Source organism: Astatotilapia calliptera, chromosome 3 (genome assembly GCF_964374335.1).
Source record: "Astatotilapia calliptera chromosome 3, fAstCal68.1, whole genome shotgun sequence".
Taxonomy (NCBI): Eukaryota; Metazoa; Chordata; class Actinopteri; order Cichliformes; family Cichlidae; genus Astatotilapia; species Astatotilapia calliptera.
Window position 1 is genome coordinate 60,212,602 of NC_137424.1, and position 18,647 is coordinate 60,231,248.

Sequence of the window (18,647 nt, forward strand, 5' to 3'; positions counted from 1 at the left end):
CCAACACCGGGCTGTCAGCTGTGACGAAGCATGAAGCGAGCTTTGTAAATGTTGTCCTGGTAAGTTTATGGGCTCAGTCTCCCATTTACGGTCAAACTAAATGAAACATGGAGTCAGTTTTTAAAGCCCTAAAGAACAGGGTCAGAGATTAAATTTGATCCACTGTGACAGAAAGTTTTGTATTTATAGCAACCCATGAAAACATCACAGGCTGTGTCTCACACTAAACACAGTCTTTACTGAATACACACTGCAGAATCAGGTTGTATGGGAAAAGCACCACTCTCTGGGTAATGATAGTTTATAGCAGATATAAGCTGTAATTCTTAGTAATCATACAAGGTTTTTCTACAGAGGCCTGTGGGAAGAGACATTTGCTGCAAGCAAGGAAGCAGAATCGACTCCACATGGAAGCAGTTGCTACAGTACTGTTCAAAATTTCTGAGTCACCCTTCATTTTTTTATATTTTGGAGGAAAGTAAGAAATTTGGGCCACTTTTATTTCCTTTAAGTGGTTTCACGAATTGTTCTCCTGGCTTTTTGAAGGATATTTTCCTTGGGGGAGGCCAATCCATGACTAATAGTCAATTGTCAGCACCAGTCAGATGATTTCCAGGTGGTCTAACATTGTGGATCCAAATCTGATGGTAATTCTCTGTCTCCAACACCACCGGCTGAAATGCAGTTTCAAACCATGGTAGAGCCTCCACCGTGTTTCACAGATAACTGCAGACACTCCTCCATGCATATTGACAATGATTTAAACCAAACATTTCAAGTTTGGTGTCATCACTCCACAAGATGTATTGAATCTGTTTTTGTCCAGTTTTTGTGTAGTTTGTCATGCTTCAGCCTGTTTCCCTACCTAATGGCTTCTTGACAGCCACCTTTCCACTGAGACCATATCTGATGAGGGCTTCAGGAAACAGTAGCTGGATCAACAGAAAGTTGCGTCTCAGGTCCTATTTCAGCTCAGTCTGCTGTAGATATTTTTTTAGGCCTGCCACTACTTCTTTCATCCTCCACTTGGCCAGTTTGTCTCCAACATGTTTTTCGACTCAGTTTCTACTTCAGTCCTTCCACATGATGTGTGACTGAACTGTTCCCACTGAAAATGTCTTTCCAAGGCTGTGGGTTGGAAATATCCAGTAAACTGTGACCAATAAACCAGCATGTTCATTTCAGTTCAACACAGTGAAAACCATGAAGGACTTTCCCACTTAACCTCCTAAGACCCGAACTCTTCCACAGCATGCATTTTTAATTTCTCTTTGATATTTGGGCTGATTAGGACCCGATGAATGTAAAAACAAAGACTTACCAGACTTTTTCTTTACCTGATTTTTGTTTCTAAGAAAAATGAGAGCCACATACGAGCATATTTATTTAAAATTTCAATAGAACAGTAGCAGTATAATGTCCTCGTAAGTGAATATCAGGCCCTTGTAAAGCAAAATTGAGTATTTTGTTCAAAATAACCCAAAATGTGATGTTCACATATGTGGACGCCAGGTCCTAGATTAAATTTGTCCACTGGAGGTCATTCAGAAGCTTACTGAAAGATTCAAGGTGACCTTGACCAGCAAGATGTACAATTTAAATAAATGAGAACATTAAACCTGACAGTAATAAATAATGCTCTTTATCCTGCTAAGTGTTGATCTCCAGACTGAACTTCAGGTCTCTAATGAAGTCCAAGCAGTCCTCCAGTGTTTGACAGAGAGCTACAAGTGAAAAAAGAAAGTACAAAGAGGGTGAAAGAGATGGACCAAAGAACAAAACTGCAACGACATGATAGAGTCACATTCAAACTAGCCTCTAGTCTCTCATCCAGATCACCACACCCTGAACCCACTGCTCCACCCCTCCCCTGCAGCTGAGCCACAAACCACACCACAACTACAAAGAGGTGAAGCTTGGACATCTCTGCTGGCACATCCTCCTTTGAGCCTTTGAACTCAAAAGTTAAAAGTTGCAATAAATATTCAACTAGTGTACAATTATAGAGGATGAACACATCCATAGAAATTGAAACTGTATTGTAGCTGGCTATGAAGACGTGGATTTCTGCTGGCTTTTAACATGACAGTCTGTGAGGGCTGACTTGAGTAGATGAACTGCAGTTTGGGGCATTTTCACCCCTGCTTGGCATTAGCTCAGTGTACATGTTGGTTTTTAAACAATCATTAGGGTTAGATCGAAATAATGTTGCTGACAAGGAATGGAAAATAATTTAACCATTGGTTTTAGACTGGCTACTTCACTGCATCTGAATCCAATTTAAAGAATAACTACATGTGGCTTGTTTCATATATTTACTGTTTAGATATCCAGATTTTGCACGCTGTGTTTTTTCTGATACAACACTTGAGTCTTCACCTGAGGTCGAAGTTTAAATCAGACTCCGTTTATAGAAGTGACCTTATGATGGGTCTCAGTGCTGCTGGGCCAAGTGTCTTCCTGTGGCTGCTGGTTTGAACCTCCAACCTGACTATCAGGATCCAGCAGAGCCAGCAAAGGTAAAACTCCAATGCTCTCAGGTCCATTAACACCAACCCTCCTTTGAACTCCTGGAATTGTTATGGTTGGTTTGGGTCACTTTGTCGCCTTGATGCTTCTGTTGAAAGAAGTTGAATAATAAGTCAGTCTGATGGCAGAAGAAGCAACAACATGTTTGTGTTTGTTTGTTTCTGATATACATTTTATTTGACGGCGAGAGAAATACGCAGTCACAGCCACAACCGACACAAAGGCAGTAACTACGACAACCAGAAAGACCCTGGACCGACCTGCTGATATATAAAAAAGAAAAAAAATGAACAAGGTCACCACACAAAACATCTCACCCAAACAAAAACAATGCAGAGAAAATGTGGGTTGTTATCTCACTATTTCTTGGAGACATCTCACGAGGATCTGGAGTTCTGAAGTTTCTAGGATACACCGGACTCTCTGTCGTAGAGGTCTTAGCGTACTTTAGATCTATAATATAGTCATGATCTGTTCACATGAAGGTTTGGAAATGAGTTGAAAACAAAAGCGTACCAAAACAAATCCTCTCACCGACTACAAGTTCAACAACAGCAGCTTTCACTCTGCTCTGCAGCTTGGGGATGAAACATCTGTATCTGCCGTTGTCTTCCTCCGACACGTTCAGGATCTTCAGTGAAATGTTCCCGTGTTTCATGTCGTCCATGAACAGCTCCGTCCTCCTGAAGTACGAGGCCATCTTCATGTCGGGGACCTCCTGCCTGTCCCTGTACAGGTGAACGTACTCCACTCGGCTCAGCCGGTCCAACGGGTCGGGCTTCAGGTCGGGTTTGGACCACTCCACCGTCAGACCCTGGACATCGAACATGGGCTCCAGGTGACACGGCAGGATGACATCATCACCCGGAGCGGCGATGATTGGAAGATTTGAACCAATCACCAGAACCTCACCTGGAAATATGGAAAATTAAACGTCTTGAACTCCACAGACCCCTGTAGAGTTACACACTGACGAAATAAACGCTAACAACAGTTGGCTCTGCCACTTTATACTGTAAAGTGAAAACTCTACAGTGATCCGGAGAAATCAAAAGAACCTCTAAGAAAAAGCACTTGGTAATAAAAAAAAGAACTTTATTTTAACAGGAAGATGCCTCTGACAGAACCAGGCTCAGGGAGGTGCAGCCTCATAAAGAGCATAAAGATGAATTATGTTTAACTGTGTCATGGTCACCTTTTTGTTTTTACTGCTGAACAACTCATGTTAGCATCCTGACATTAGCGAGTCTCACCACTGGACTGCCTTCGTTAATGTGTGATTTTAACCTCAGCAAATAACCTGTTATTATAGGAGTCTGTGCAGTAAATACAGACACTCTGTGATGTTGCTCATTCATTTAACTCTTTTAAATAACAGCTGTCAACTGTGACTGCAGACACAGTGTCAGCTGTTAAATGACTGTGTAGAAAAGTAGTTTGTGGTTCCAGCCTCGTCAACTTTTATTTTAAACTGATGACAGCTGCTGCCTCTGGGAGAAATATAAACTTCACACTTAAACTGTTGAGTCATGTGGAGCCTAAATGATGTGACACTGAAATATTGAAGAAAATAAGTCACACACATCTCTGAGACCAGCCAACAAACTGAACGAGTATCTCTGAGCAGCTACAGATTCATCTGAGATGAGACACGTGCACATTCATCTTAGTCAGTATTTTTTGAAGCTTTTAGCTCTGCTTGAATGTGTGAGGGGGTTTTCTTGGTTTCTTCAGATTCAATACTTTGAGTCCTTTATAAATGTACATGTTCTAAAGCTAAACTTTCTTTCTAAAAAGAAAATTACTTAATTTTGTGCTTTTATGACTTTTGTATGTTTTAAATGTTGCTATTAAGTTGGAAAGAAGGTCTCTATCACAGATAGCTGTATATTCCTTAGATATCAGGACACAAAGACACGACACATTTTCAGATGATCATCGGTTTTTAATCTTTGATTGTTTGAAGTTTATTGACATTAAACCTCCATAAAAGTACCAAACTTGACAGAAAAACTTTGCTCATCATGAATGCAGAAGTTACCTGTCATCACCTTCAGTGACGCCACAGTAAGAAGTAGTGGCTCTACTGAATCTGGCAATCTGGCCCAAACAGCTATTATGTTATGACATCTTTCTTAAAGTTATTTGTTGTGCAACGTTTAATTAAGATCATTATTTACCTTGAACAGGAGTCCTGACGATGAAAGCCGAGCACAGGATTAAAGTCCAGAGTGGAAAAGGGAAAAAAGAGTCCTCAAAGTGCGATTTGTAGACACACATGATGAGAGCAAGCTCAGACAGTCTGTGGCTGAGAGAAGCAAATCTTCTTCTTCTTCTTCCTCTGTACAGCTGCAGTCAGGTCTGCCTCCTACTAATAAACGATGCAGCCCCTCCTTACCGCTCATGTGAACATCCAGGCTGTGAATGGGGAGGTTTCAATCACAGTGTTCATGCCGTAAATCTTTTAGCTGTCACAGTCTGACTCTTCCTCATTTTATAACTCGAGTGGCTTTTAATTAGTCTCGTGTTTCTAAAACCGCGTGTTTAGTTGGGTTTGATTTTTCTTTGGGATTAAAAGAATCTTCAGCTTCTTACTGATTGAATAATTAGAAACCTTCAGATATATCAGTATAAAGGAATGTTCAGGGCCAGCTGTAGACACGATAACTGGCGCCTGATATCCGTCATGGCCACCTCGTAGCTCAGGGCCTGCAAAACAAGCTTCGCCCCACAAGATTTAACTGGATAGAAAGATGAACATTCTCATATAAAACTCTGTGAAGTGCCAAGAGGCTTACTCTCTTTTGGGAAGCCGACCACAGCTCCAGGCTAGATCCAAGCTAAATTTGAGGTTGAATTTATGAAAGTAAATTCTTACTGTTCCATTTGAACTAATATACGAGTCACATTATGACTGAGGGAGATGAGTGTAAAACACTGAGTTCATTATTTTCTCAGTTCAGTTCAGTTCAATGTTTTTTATATAGCACCAAATCACAACAACACTCGCCTGAAGGTGCTAAACATTATCAGCTAAAGATCTTAAAATAATGAGTCATGTGGAATAAAAACCCACGTGAAACAAGAAACTATTCTTCCCAGACTGTCTCGCCCAAGCATTAATCCTCCCTCGCACATTTTCTCATCCATTATTCTGTAATGTTGCCTAAAGTTTAGTAAAATTATAATGCATGGGAAAAACAGGAGTTGTGTCACTCTTGTGAGCAATCATATTTTACTGTAAGTCTTATTAGTAATATGAGTGTTTTCCCCATAGAGGCTGTGAGGGAAGCAGGGAGGGTCACAGATTGTCTTTAAACTGCATGCAAAGCGAGGAAAACTAGCTCGCCACAGAGCGAGAAACTGTACAGGACATGTAAATACCAAAAAACAAAGCTTCAGATGATGGTTCTGCTTCAAATGGTGTAAAAAAGCACATGTGAGACCAATGATTTTAAAATAGATATTCACAGAGAATTGAATATGAGTACACACACACAGTCACTGTATTCATATAAAAAATAACTTTATTTAAATCCATCCGAGAATGAACTTTATATAAAATCTTCAAAACTGTGAACAGTCCCAGTATCCATCTGTACACAACAGAACAGATGCACAAAGACACACAAAGACACACAACTTTAATCACAACATGTCTGCTCTACTCTTCTATAAGCGCTGATATTTTGTTGCATTTCCATGAGAAACAAGGAGAATGGGAGCTAGCTGTGTCGTTTACCAGAGGTAGATCAAATGTACATGACGAAATTATCACTGATAACTGCAACAAAAATTTAAATCAGAATCTGTTTGTATCTTTATTTTGTAACTTAAAATGAAAAAATATAGACACTTCTAGTTTTCCTTACATAAACCGGAGCTCTGTATCAGCTTAAGAAATGCATTGACTCTGTCGTAGAGATCTGCCCACCAGCCAATTTCAAGCTAAATTTGATAAATTAGTTTAAAAACATAAAGTCTCATGTGAAAATCAGTTACATGATGTCATCCAGGACAGCTTTTGTAAGTAAACACTTCAGTGTCACGATAACCGACCTGTTTTGATTCAGACTTGCATTAAACTGATTTGGTAAACATGAAGAAACAAAAAGTCCTGAATGTGGTTTCCAAACTTTATGGTTACATCAAATCCTGTTGATGTTTTTACAATCTTCTGCATCTCCAAGATCCACACTGATAGAAAAATCTTTTTCCAACACACTGAGCTGGAAATGTCCAATAAAACTTTCTAAATAAAGCAGCAAATCGATTTCAGGGAGGACTTCCTCTTTTAATTTGTCCATCACTAGTAGCTTTTAGGAAGAATTACTTTGTCCTTAACTAGTAAGGTGTAAAACTTTAATAAGTTAGAATTTTAAGTCTTCAAGTTAATACAAATCCATAAAAATAAATATGATCTTCATCCTTCTACATCTTGAGCAAAGGAGGTTTTCTTCAGTCTTGCATTAAAGGGACTAGAAAGTCCTTAAATCTTTAAATGTTCTTTTTCTTTGAAAATGAGCTCGATAAATAAATCCACTGCCTTTATGATGACCTCAGTGCTGCTTGGCCCGAGTGTCTGCCAGTGGCTGCTGGTTTAAATTTTCCACTTGACTGTGAAGATCCAGGAAAGATAAATCTCAAATGGTCTCGGCTCCATTAACACCAACGTTCGCAAGGCACCTGGAATAGTTATACTTGGCTTTGGGTCGTTTTGCCTTCTGAAAGCTTCTGTTGAAAGAAATTGAATAATGAGTCAGTCTAACAGGAAGCAACAACATGTTTGTGTTTTATTTGTTTCTTACTTACATTTAATTTCTGATGAAGGCAGCGAGAGAAACACGCAGAAAAAGCGACGACAACCAGAACCGACATGAAGGTGATGACAACGGCGACCACAGAGACCCTGGATCGACCTGCTGACGTAGACGAGAAATAAACAAGGTTACCACAAATGGACAAAAAAATGTCACCCAAACACAAGTGACAGAGAAAATTTGACTTCTCACCGTTTGCTGGAGTCGCGTCCTGAGGATCTGGAGTTTGGAAGTGCAATGGCGTCTCCGTCGTGGAGGTTTTAGCAAAATTTGGATCTAAAAAGACCATAAACACTAGAGTTATAATAAGCTGATAAAATGAGACTGAAAGTTTGGAAATGAGTTAAAATAATACACAAAGCATGATTCCAAGTCTGAAAGTTCAGTTTGGATTGAACAAATCTTCTGACTGACTACAAGTTCAACAACAGCAGCTTTCAATCTGCTCCGCAGCTTGGGGATGAAACATCTGTATCTGCCGTTGTCTTCCTCCGACACGTTCAGGATCTTCAGTGAAATGTTCCCGTGTTTCATGTCGTCCATGAACAGCTCCGTCCTCCTGAAGTACGAGGCCATCTTCATGTCGGGGACCTCCTGCCTGTCCCTGTACAGGTGAACGTACTCCACTCGGCTCAGCCGGTCCGACGGGTCGGGCTTCAGGTCGGGTTTGGACCACTCCACCGTCATACCCTGGACATCGAACATGGGCTCCAGGTGACACGGCAGGATGACATCATCACCCGGAGCAGCGATGATTGGAAGATTTGACCCAATCACCAGAACCTCACCTGGAAATATGGAAAATTAAACCTCCCGAATTCCCACAGACCCCTGTAGAGTTACACCGTGAAGACCTGAAGATCATTAACAGCCCCATGAGTCTTTGTGCTGTTACTGCAGAAGTGTTTCTGGGACCAAATTAAACGAAACAACTACTCCTCAGTATATTTGGTAAAAAGAACTGTTTAATCCTTCAGTTTAAATGAAGTAGTGACATATCTGTGAAGGTTTTCAGCCATCCAGATTATCGTAGTCTCAAGCCCTTGCGTTAAAGGCTGCCAGAATTATTTTTCCCGTTTTATGTTCATGCAGATGCTTTAACTCTTATTTGAAACACCTGGAACATCCTGGTCACACTGTGGCACTTTGGCTCTTAATAAACCATGTTGGTAGGGTGGCTCAGCGACTCACAGGACCACCTCGAAGCTGAAATACCTGCGACTTCCTGTCAGTATTTAGACCTGGAGAAGACCTCTTCGAAGAACCAAAACCATTCCTACTGTCTTCAACTCAAGCGTTTATGTAAGGAACGTTTGGATTCGGGGAATAAACAAAGTCATGTTATTTTTGTTATGTAACATGCAATTTGTTTTTGTTTTTTTTAAATATGTGATTTTTTTTTTATAAAGAGAGAATGCTGATTTCTGTTGGACTGAAATATCTCATCGTCTTGATTGGATTACCATCTAATATTTATGTCCCACCCCCAAGGATGAACTGTTGCCTGTAACTTTGTAATGAGATTAAATCTGCCTTTTAAACAGTAAATATTTTAATTTCATTAATGTATCACTTTCATTGGATTATACTTGGATTGAGCTTTATTTAAATGTTCATTATGTCTGTGTAAGTTGTCAGTCATCCATGTTCACATATTGGACAGAGAGGACAGATGGTTTGAAAGAGGAGTGAAAGACGCCATACTGTGAGCGACTGTCTTTGAACAGAGGCGGTGGTTTACGACACCAACTGTCTGCTATCTATAATCCAGTTTTGAGATCCTCCCCAGACACCTTAACGCCCACTCACATCTTGCACCAGTCGATTTCAATGGATCACATGATAGGATGAGGCAAGGTCTCACAGCGGTTTCACCCGAAACATCTGGTGATAATTGTTTTGAAGGAAGGAGGGTTCAGGGCTTAAGCAATCAGCATCATGGGCTCATCCGGTTAGAATAAGAATAAGCAGCCATCTAATTCAGAATTATTCTCAGGGTTCTCCTTTTATTCTCAAATAAATAAGGCAAAGAAGGAAGGAAACAAAGACACACATGGACTGCCACAGCTCAGCTGCCGCCCCGTGTGGAAGTGAAGAAAGAGTGAGCCAAAAGTGAATGCAGTCCTTATATAATGTGTGACATATAATGTGTGACAGGTGAGTGCAATCGAGGACAAGCACCACACCCAATCAAAGGTGAGAGAACTAAACAAGGTGCATCTGGTGAAGTGAGTGGGTGTGCTGGGATTTGCCAAAGGGTGGGTCTCTACAACAGCCGCCCCCATATTTTCTAGAGAGAAATATGTTGATATGGTCAGGATCGATCTTCGTCAGGAAGCGGGGGCAGGGGGATCAGACAGGAGACAGGGCAGATATAGGTTTTATCCTGTACTAAGACCTCCACAGTTCTGATGCGGTCATCTGGGCTTTTCAGCAAGCGTGTCACTCTCCCTACAGGCCAAAGGGCACGTGGAAGGTGTGAATCCATAATCATGACAACAGAGTTCAATGTGAGATCTGGGTTCTCCTTCTGCCATTTGGGTCTTCTTTGGAGGGATAGTAGATAGTCTTTTATGAAGTGCCGCCAGAAGTGATCTGCCAATATTTGTGCATGTTGCCATCGTCGTCGACCTAGGAGGTCAGAATCAGAATAGGATACTAAGGGAAGTGACGAATCATGTCGGCCCATAAGGAGAAGGTTTGGGGTTATGGGGTCAATATCCGCAATGTCTGAGGATACATAGCCTAGGGGTTTTGAGTTAAGAATGCCTTCAACCTCAATTAGGACTGTTCTTAAGACCTCTTCAGTGAACATTTGGGCACCAATGGTTCTCTTCAGAGCATTCTTCACAGAACGTATCTCCCTCTCCCAGGCTCCACCGAAATGGGGTGCATGCGGGGGATTGAATTTGAAATGGATTCTTTTAGTCATCAGGACCGGCTGTAGAGTCGGAGCAAGGTTGTTAAAGGCTGCCCGTAGTTCCTTATCTCCTCCTTTGAAGTTAGTTCCTTGATCACATATGATTTCCAGGGGTGTTCCTCGTCGAGAAATGAATCGTTGGAGGGCCATGAGGAATGAGTCGGTATCCATGCTGTTTAGGAGGTCAAGATGTATGCACCGAGTGGTGAGACATTTGAATATTATTCCCCACCTTTTCTCCGATCTGCGGCCGGTCTTGACCTTGTATGGTCCAAAGCAGTCTATTCCTGTGGAGTAGAAAGGTGGTTTGAATAACCTAAGACGAGCAGCAGGCAAGTCTAACATTTTTGGAATGATGGGCTGTGCTCTCCATTTCTGACATGCAGCGCAGCTATACTGATGCCTGCGTACTGCTTCCCTTCCTCTGAGAATCCAGAATTTCCGACGTAGTTCAGCAAAAAGTCTTTCTGAACCAGCATGATGCAGTTTGTCATCATAATTTTTGTATGATCAGTTTGGTCACTGGATGCGCCGGATCAAGTACTATTGGGTGAATGACATTCAATTCCAAGTCTGGGCTTTGCCGTAATCGGCCTCCTACATGGATAAGTTCAGAATTCTTGCACAGCACTGGTGACAAACACAATAGACAGCTGTCGGATGAGAGGGGTTTGTCTGACTGCAAATGGGCCAAATCTTCACCGAAACTGTCCAGTTGTGCCTGACGAAGGATTTCTTGTTCTGCTGTTTGATACTCAGCTGCAGAAGGAATGTTACCCTTTTGGTTGGAGAGTGAATGAGCCGTGAAATCCAATAGCTCTTGATAGGTTCTGAAGCTGGGTGTGTATGTATGGGAGGGTATACTGACAATACCAAAGAAGTAGGCTTTCTTTAACTCAGTCTGATCATCATCCGGATGGAGATCTGTAACTGTGGGCCAGTTATTCGAAGGTGCATGCAGAAACGAGGGACCCTCGGTCCACCTGTTTGGGCTAAGGAACTCTTTCAGGGATTTACCTCTCGTAACATCATCAGCAGGATTTGTGGCTGAATTGATGTATCTCCAGTCTTGGCTGTTTGTGAGGTTTTGAATTTCTGAGATTCTGGCTCCTACGAATACCTTGAAACGACAGGAATCTGACTGAAGCCAGTGAAGTACAGTTGTTCCATCCAGGATCCAGGAGATTTTTATTTTTTTTCTCCCCCCCTTTCTCACTGTCCCTCTCCCCTTCTGTTTTTCCTTTCCTTCCTCTTTCTTTCTCCCTTTCCTATCCCTCACTCATGTCTGTCCCGTCTGTAACATCTGAAAATAAAATATAATAAATAATAAAAACAAAGATCGATCAAATGGACCAATACGGCAATGCCACGATGATCCATTTGGCAAAGTAAATCCATTGGGTATCCTTGTTGGTCTTCAGACAACAATTCTGATGGCTAAAGAACCAAATGGGACAGGCAAAAAAAAAAAAAAAAAAAAGACAAACGCCGTAGAGTTCAAAGAAACCATTTAAAAAATATAATAATAATAATAATAATAATAATAATAATAATAATAATAATAAAGATAATAAAGCATTCACACTAATTACCATCAGATTCAAGCACATGATAACGAGTCAATGTACACAAAGAACAAAGAAATATAACCCCTGGTACAGCTGTAAAACGAAACCAATAATCTTCTGTTTATTTGGTGTAACATTTACATATACATTCTTATCTCAAGTTCATTGATCACATGTGTATAAATGAATCGTCTTACCAGAGACGGTGAGTCTGCAGCTGTTGTAGCCGCGGCCATAACCTGTGTCCACCTCACACAGGTACAGACCCGAGTCCTCAGTCCTGAGTCTGGACAGCTGGAGTCTGATTCGTCCTTCTCTGAGGGCGTCTTTGTCACTCTGGACTCGTCCTGAAAACTTTTTGTCCTGCTCCTCTGAGAACTCGACACCATCAAAAAGATGATAAAAAGTCCAGTATTTATGGCCATTATTCAGGATACAGAAGACCTTCAGTGCTGAGATGGACGTGTCTGGTTTGGTGGTGAACGTCCACTCCAGTGTGATGTTGTGGTTCTCCTCTGCCTGATAGGAGCTCTGTGTCACATCCACTACAAATGATCCTGTTGAGGAGACAGAGAGGAGCAGACACACTCACAACTTTATACAACATCAGAAGTTTTTTTTCCTGACATGCTCCTGTCCATATTGTACATTACTGACATACATGTGAAATTTCAAACTAATTGAAAATCTTATTGTTTGCTGAGGATACAAACTTGGTTTGACTATAATAAATCAACATTGAAACTGAGTACAAACAAAATTGATAATATTTGGGAATCCCACATATTTGACCAATAGAAAATAAATATATATATATACATAAATACATATACACACACATGTACACACGCACGCACACACATACACACACACACAGTATTGTCCCATTAGACTTCCTTGAATTATATATTGTGTAAGTGTGGGGAAACACACACATTCTGCAAAGAAGAGCAATAAGGATAATAAGTAAAACCACTTCAAGAGAACCAGCAAATCCACTTTTCCTTAAATGTAATATTCTTAAATTTAAAGACTTGGTTGACGTCAGAACTGCACAATGTACAAAGCAGCAAATAAATCTTTGTCCCACAACATTCAGAACTTGTTCCAAATAAGACCAAATACTCATGACCTGGTAGGAATGCTTATGTTAAGCAAGACAGTAGCAAGGACTAAATTAAAATATCCCAGCATTAAATTTGGTCTGCGAAATAAACCGTGCAGCTTGTGAATACAAAGCTGTGGAAGTATTGAGCTGCATTTCATTGCTTTCAATTCTTTGTAGGAAAATGTGAAATGGATGCAGTGGTTTATTGAAATGTGTGCTAACATTCATGGAAATACAGTAAATAAGGTAAACACAGAGTCTGTGCTATACAAACGAACTAGAACGTAATAGAAACGTTATTTACCTTTAACAAAATCCAAGTGAAGAATTGAAGTCCACAGTGGGACCACAAGGAAAGGCATGAAATCCATGATGTCATCTTCTTAACAATCTGTGGGGATCCAGATCTTCTTCTTCATTTTCACATTCAGGCTGCAGACAAAAATATAACTGTTACGTCTCAACACACAGACATGCTGCATGTTCAGCAGCATGTCAGCCGCTACGATACTGACCAACTACTAATGTTAGCTGGTGGCTGCGAGCAACAACACCAACAACCAACAGAAATCTACTAAGTTCAAGAGTGAGGGGAATCCTGAGCAACACCTAAAAATCTCTAAAACGATTGAAAACTAAACTGAAATCAGGAAAATACAACACAGTGAGCAGCATGCAAAGATAATTTACAGGAACATGCTTTAGAAATCCCCACAAAGCATCATAAATCTGTTTTTATTTATTCTGAACAGGAAAGTGTGGTCAAATCTGGCAAAATCAGACAAAAATCAAATGTTGCTGGATTAAAAAAAACTAAGTTTTTCTTTTCTAAATGAAATTCTGTGTAAGAAACTGACTGAACCTCTGTTACATGGAAACATCATCACGGTTTTCCAGCAGAGAAGATTTTACCAACTGTGTTTGCAGGAGCAGCTGACGTCTTCATCTCTGATAAACAGCACATTAGTGGGAAAAGCTTAAACAAATGGTTGGAATTCAGTTGAATCCAGTGACGTCTGTATAGATATTTATCTCTAGGACAGAAAAGTCTGACCCCTCAGACTTCATTCAAAAATGTGGGTGTTTGATGGAGAGTTGCAGTTAGTGAGAGTTTGGAGACAGTTTGGAGGTTTATGAGAGTGAGGAGAGAAAGTCAGGAGAGAATGGAGCCAGCTAAGAAGAGGAGGATGTCCTCCCCTGTGTGGGAACATTTTGATCTTATTCCTCCCAACAAGGTATGTAAATTTCTACAGAAGATGTATTTTCATAATACTGATGGTGCAATACAATTTATGTTAAGCTGTCTTGACTTTTGTACAAGGTGAAGTGTTTGCTCTGTGCCAGGGAGCTGGGATATAACAACAACACCTCATCCATGCTTAGGCACTACAGAGCTTTGCATGAGAATAAGGGGAACAGCGATTGTGGAGCAAGACCAGGTGAGCCATCAAATGTCATGATAATATAGCATGCAGTAATGTTACTAAATGATATAACAATATTATACAACTGTTATAAGTTACGTGTGTGATATTTATATTTGTGCTTTGTCTTTATTGTCTTTCCTCAGAAGAACAATCTCAAATAGATGAAAACCTGGTCAGCATGGTGATTGAGGACTTCCAGCCATTTAGCATTGTGGAGGACAAAGGATTTAAAAGATTTGTTAAATCATTAAATCCTAGCTATGTTCTCCCCACTAAAAAGGTCATAAAAGCAGTGAAAATTTAGTTTTTACAGAATAAAATGTGAACAGGCAGGACTGAGGCTCAAGTGTAGCTGTCCATACCTCAACGTTACAAAAGCACAACCACTGTCCACACCCCAACCACACCTCACCTCACAGTAAATGATCATTTCCCATACTGCCAGTATAAATATACACAGTATACTGCCATCACTACAATATACGTGTTTTACACACTCCTTTTGTTGTTGACATTTACAGGCTGTGTGCAAAATGCCACACTCTTCAAATTCATGCCAACTAATATTTTTACGTCCAGTAGGTGTCCTACTAGAGCAAATGAAGCTTCAAGAAGCTTTGCACTGGGGTGAACCAATTGGATGAAAAGCTTCAGTGCTTCATGAAGCTTCATCTGCCAATCACTAGCAGAGACTGACGGGGCGACTCGGACTTCCTCCGCTCCTAAACACGACTGCTAAGTGGCTGTCAGGGAGACGATCTTATTAAGACATCATGCGTAATTTTGGGGCGTGTCATTGGTCGCCATGAGGACACAACAAAAACATTCCCAGATCTCTTTTGGTTTATCCAGTTGCTAAAGTCCCACACCTCCTGTTTGCGGCTCTGGGACTGAGGTTTACTGGGTTTGCGCCCGGTGTCATGAAACAGAATAACTGAAGCTGTGTTGTAATCACCAGTGACATAGTAGCGTGTAGTATAGTCTAACAGAGTTAGAAAACAGCTTAATGAATTTCCTCAAAATTGATGTGGACAAATACGGCAACTCCATTGTTACTCCAGGTCCCAAATCGCTGCACAGTGCATGCCTCAGCAAAAGAAAATAATCCCAAGATGGAGAATTGAATGTGCAGTTGTATCACACACTGTTGATGACGACTGTGCGCTGTTATCTTTGTACCAGTTGCCAGAGTAAAGAGGGAACCCAGGTAATGTTCCCTCTAATTTTTCATGTATCTGAGCGAATACACAAACTCCCTGAGCGGTCCCTTGGACCACTGTGAGCAACAGCAGACGTGTGCACTGTGGTCACGCCAGCATCAAATCCATCCAGGTTGCACGGTTTATTGAAATAATCAAATTACAGCATTTACATTTATGTTAGACTACTTTTATTTAACTGCTTTAGCCCACTTACAATGAAAATTTAAAAAAATCTTGTTCATGACCTGTGTAGTATGTTAACACTGTTGGAAGTAAAAAAATAACTTGAACTCCAATTTTGAAAACACGTGTTTAAAAAAAAACGTATTAAAAAAAACAAAAACAAAAAACTGTCATATGCTGTAGGAGTGTCTGAAACTGCAGTTCACTGAACAAAAGTTCAGTGAACTTTTGTGCTGTCGCTCCCGTGTCGACCTTCTTCTCAGTTTTGGACTCATGCTCATGAGTTTTGCATTTGGGTCCTTATCTGCCTGCACAGAGCTAGTTCATGATAGAATCAGTGCAAAAAGGGCGTAAACACAAAGCGTGGACCCGCCAAAACATCAGAATCAGTGAGATGTCGCCTTTCTCACCCGACGGCACGGACACGATCAGGGCTGAAAGCCAACAGCTTTCCAAAACTGAGTCCAGAAATATACAAAAACAGTTCAAAACAAAAAAAATGCTGGAGTCCAAGGAGGCAGTGTCCATAGAGATCAGAAGGTCGACGCGGGAGCGACAGCACAGAAGTTCACAGTTCAGCTGTTCCTGGGTGGAAGACGGTGGTGACTCCACATCTCGTTGGCATTCAGATAAAGAGCTTTGTAGTCTTAAAAACTCAATGCACTAAAGCACTAAAACATCTTTGTGTAATAAACTTCATATTAAACCTTTGGGGTCCAGGGTCCAAAACAAAATATCCATCAAGGGCACAGGAGCACAGGGACCAGTCCAAAACCAAATGTCCACCAACAAGACAGCAGCTCAAGGAACAGTTCATTATACGCTATTATAAGTTCAGGGGGTTGGCCCCCGGGGGCCGATGGCTCAATAGCTCATAATTGGTCTTCTGTAAATATATTGAAGGTCTTCACCCTCTCCACCAGAATCCCGCTGATGTATAATTGGGGGTCCTGGTGAAGAGCGTGTACAAGAGTGGACTGAGCACACAGCCTTGGGGAGTCGCTGTGCTCACTATCTTTGTACCTGATGTCATTGTACCAACTCTGACTGACTGAGGTCTGCCTGTAAGGAAGTCAAGTCAAGTCAAGAAAGCCTACAGTGGCTTGCAAAAGTATTCGGCCCCCTTGAACTTTTCCACATTTTGTCACATTACAGCCACAAACATGAATCAATTTTATTGGAATTCCACATGAAAGACCAACACAAAGTGGTGCACACGTGAGAAGTGGAACAAAAATCATACATGATTCCAAACATTTTTTACAAATAAATAACTGCAAAGTGGGGTGTGCATAATTATTCAGCCCCCTGAGTCAATACTTTGAAGAACCACCTTTTGCTGCAATTACAGCTGCCAGTCTTTTGGGGTATGTCTCTACCAGCTTTGCACATCTAGAGACTGAAATCCTTGCCCATTCTCATCAGAAGCTGAAGTTCATTCAGTAAACAGATGTGACAGAACAGCTGGATGTCTGTCAGTAATCAGCAGCTGATGTGAAACGTGAAGAAAAAAAAACTTAAATTATAAATAAAATAAAAAAAATGAATTAATACAGACAGCATGAACATCTCTTCAATTTGTTATGAATACACTGTTACCATAAAACAATCTACCGCACAAAATATAAACCATTTAGAAATCATAATAAAAATCAAAGTTGGTGGAAGCAGGTCTTGATTTAGGAGATTGCTGCCATCTACTGGCTGATCTGCAGTTATGCTGTTTGATGAGACCCCTGAAGTTCTCAGAACATTTTATGTGCTGTCCAGTATCTGCTGCACCACCCATGGGAAGTATTTCAAGCATCAGTGACTTCAAAGTTTGTCTCCTTCAGTCTCACAGAAACATAAAGGATCAACTAATTTAATTACTTTATATTAACAAGGTTAAATATATTGCATAGTTTAGAATATAACATATATTTAAACACTGTAGTGCAAAAAAAGATATTCACCAATAGGGCTGCCACAATTAGTCGACTATTAAAAATGTCGACAACTAATTTAATTTGTCATTTGAAGCTTTGTAAAATCCTGAAAGACACAGGAATAAGTAGTAGGATTTAAGAGTGTAATAACCAACTGAAACAGAAGAGGGCAGCACTGCATGCCAGCTTTTAAATCCCAAAGAAGAAGAAGAAGCAGCGTCCGGTTTCATACCTGTGTCCAAATTTAGCGGCCTGGGTCGCTCAGACCCAGGGTCCCTGACAGAGACAATCTGAAAATTTCATTAAAAGCTTAATAATAGTGATGGCCCGCTTGAAGCTGAAGCTCCGGTGCGTGTGTCAAAAAAATCAACACACTGCTTCAGAAGCACTGTGTCGAAGCTTGATTCGCTTGGCCAGAGTCACGTGATCAGTGACGTCCGAAGCTTCATTTAGAACCTAACTGCTTCGGTATCTGATTCAATGGTTTATAAGGAAGCGAATCATTCGTGGGATTTGTGGTGTTTTGATGGTGACAGATAGCGAACCACTGATCATTCTACTGAGAGATTTGGAGCCAGCGAGGAATAGAGGAGGTTCTGTTGTGTGGGAGTATTTTGAGTTGATTCTTGTCAATCGGGTGGGTTTTCCAGCTTTGTGTTCTGGCTGTTTGCTTTTGTTTTGTGCGTGTTTATTATATCTGAAAACGGGAAAAAGGTAAAATGTCAAAAATCTGCTTCCATAATATAAATATCATGAAATAACTTTAGAAAACTTCCATTTGACTGTTTACATGTAATGTTGTAAAAATAAATATTTTATTGTTTAATTAATCTGAAAATGTTAGTCTGCCAAATGTGCAGCAATTTAATCTATTTATTCTCTTTAGCTGATAGTTGGTGGGGCCCAGGTAGACTGTATAACTGCATCTCCACCAGTTTCTCTGCACTCCAGCCTCCTCTGTG

General features: G+C 40.7%; 2 protein-coding genes across 7 annotated transcripts in view; both read right to left on the reverse strand.

The window, feature by feature from the left end:
• Positions 1-1,042: 1,042 nt before the first annotated feature.
• Positions 1,043-3,604, reverse strand: LOC113013710 (selection and upkeep of intraepithelial T-cells protein 1-like). 2 transcript variants are annotated; one of them, XR_013903274.1, is made up of 3 exons: positions 3,064-3,604; positions 2,700-2,982; positions 1,043-2,617 (listed from the first exon to the last, which is right to left on the reverse strand). XR_013903274.1 is itself a non-coding variant. In XM_080292840.1 (2 exons), the coding sequence occupies exons 1-2, from the start codon at positions 3,356-3,358 to the stop codon at positions 2,843-2,845; spliced, it is 435 nt and encodes a 144-aa protein (XP_080148966.1). In that variant the 5' UTR covers positions 3,359-3,603; the 3' UTR covers positions 1,043-2,842. The 2 variants fall into 2 exon arrangements, 1 of the variants encoding a protein (XP_080148966.1); XM_080292840.1 differs by having other exon boundaries at positions 1,043-2,982; positions 3,064-3,603.
• Positions 3,605-6,038: 2,434 nt separating this feature from the next.
• LOC113018995 (uncharacterized) overlaps positions 6,039-18,647 on the reverse strand; it is a 134,981-nt gene continuing 122,372 nt past the window's right edge. For 2 of the 5 annotated variants that reach the window (XM_080298708.1, XM_080298709.1), the window contains exons 2-7: positions 13,250-13,377; positions 12,035-12,394; positions 7,760-8,137; positions 7,542-7,625; positions 7,342-7,451; positions 6,039-7,263 (exon numbers count right to left, since the gene is read on the reverse strand). In XM_080298708.1, the coding sequence (XP_080154834.1) occupies positions 7,225-7,263; positions 7,342-7,451; positions 7,542-7,625; positions 7,760-8,137; positions 12,035-12,394; positions 13,250-13,316 (1,038 nt within the window). In that variant the 5' untranslated portion in view covers positions 13,317-13,377 and the 3' untranslated portion in view covers positions 6,039-7,224. Of the gene's footprint in view, positions 7,264-7,341; positions 7,452-7,541; positions 7,626-7,759; positions 8,138-12,034; positions 12,395-13,249; positions 13,378-13,807; positions 13,894-18,647 lie in introns of those variants that run through there. The other 3 variants (XM_080298710.1, XM_080298711.1, XM_080298712.1) reach the window with 3 other exon arrangements.

What these genes read in the sequence shown, in the direction of transcription:
- LOC113013710 (XM_080292840.1), bottom strand. Translation starts at nt 3,358, where the DNA reads ATGTTCGATGTCCAGGGTCTGACGGTGGAGTGGTCCAAACCCGACCTG. An exon ending in TGTTGTTGAACTTGTAGTCG is followed by an intron (nt 2,983 to 3,063) that starts GTGAGAGGATTT and finishes ACTATATTATAG; the next exon opens with ATCTAAAGTACGCTAAGACC.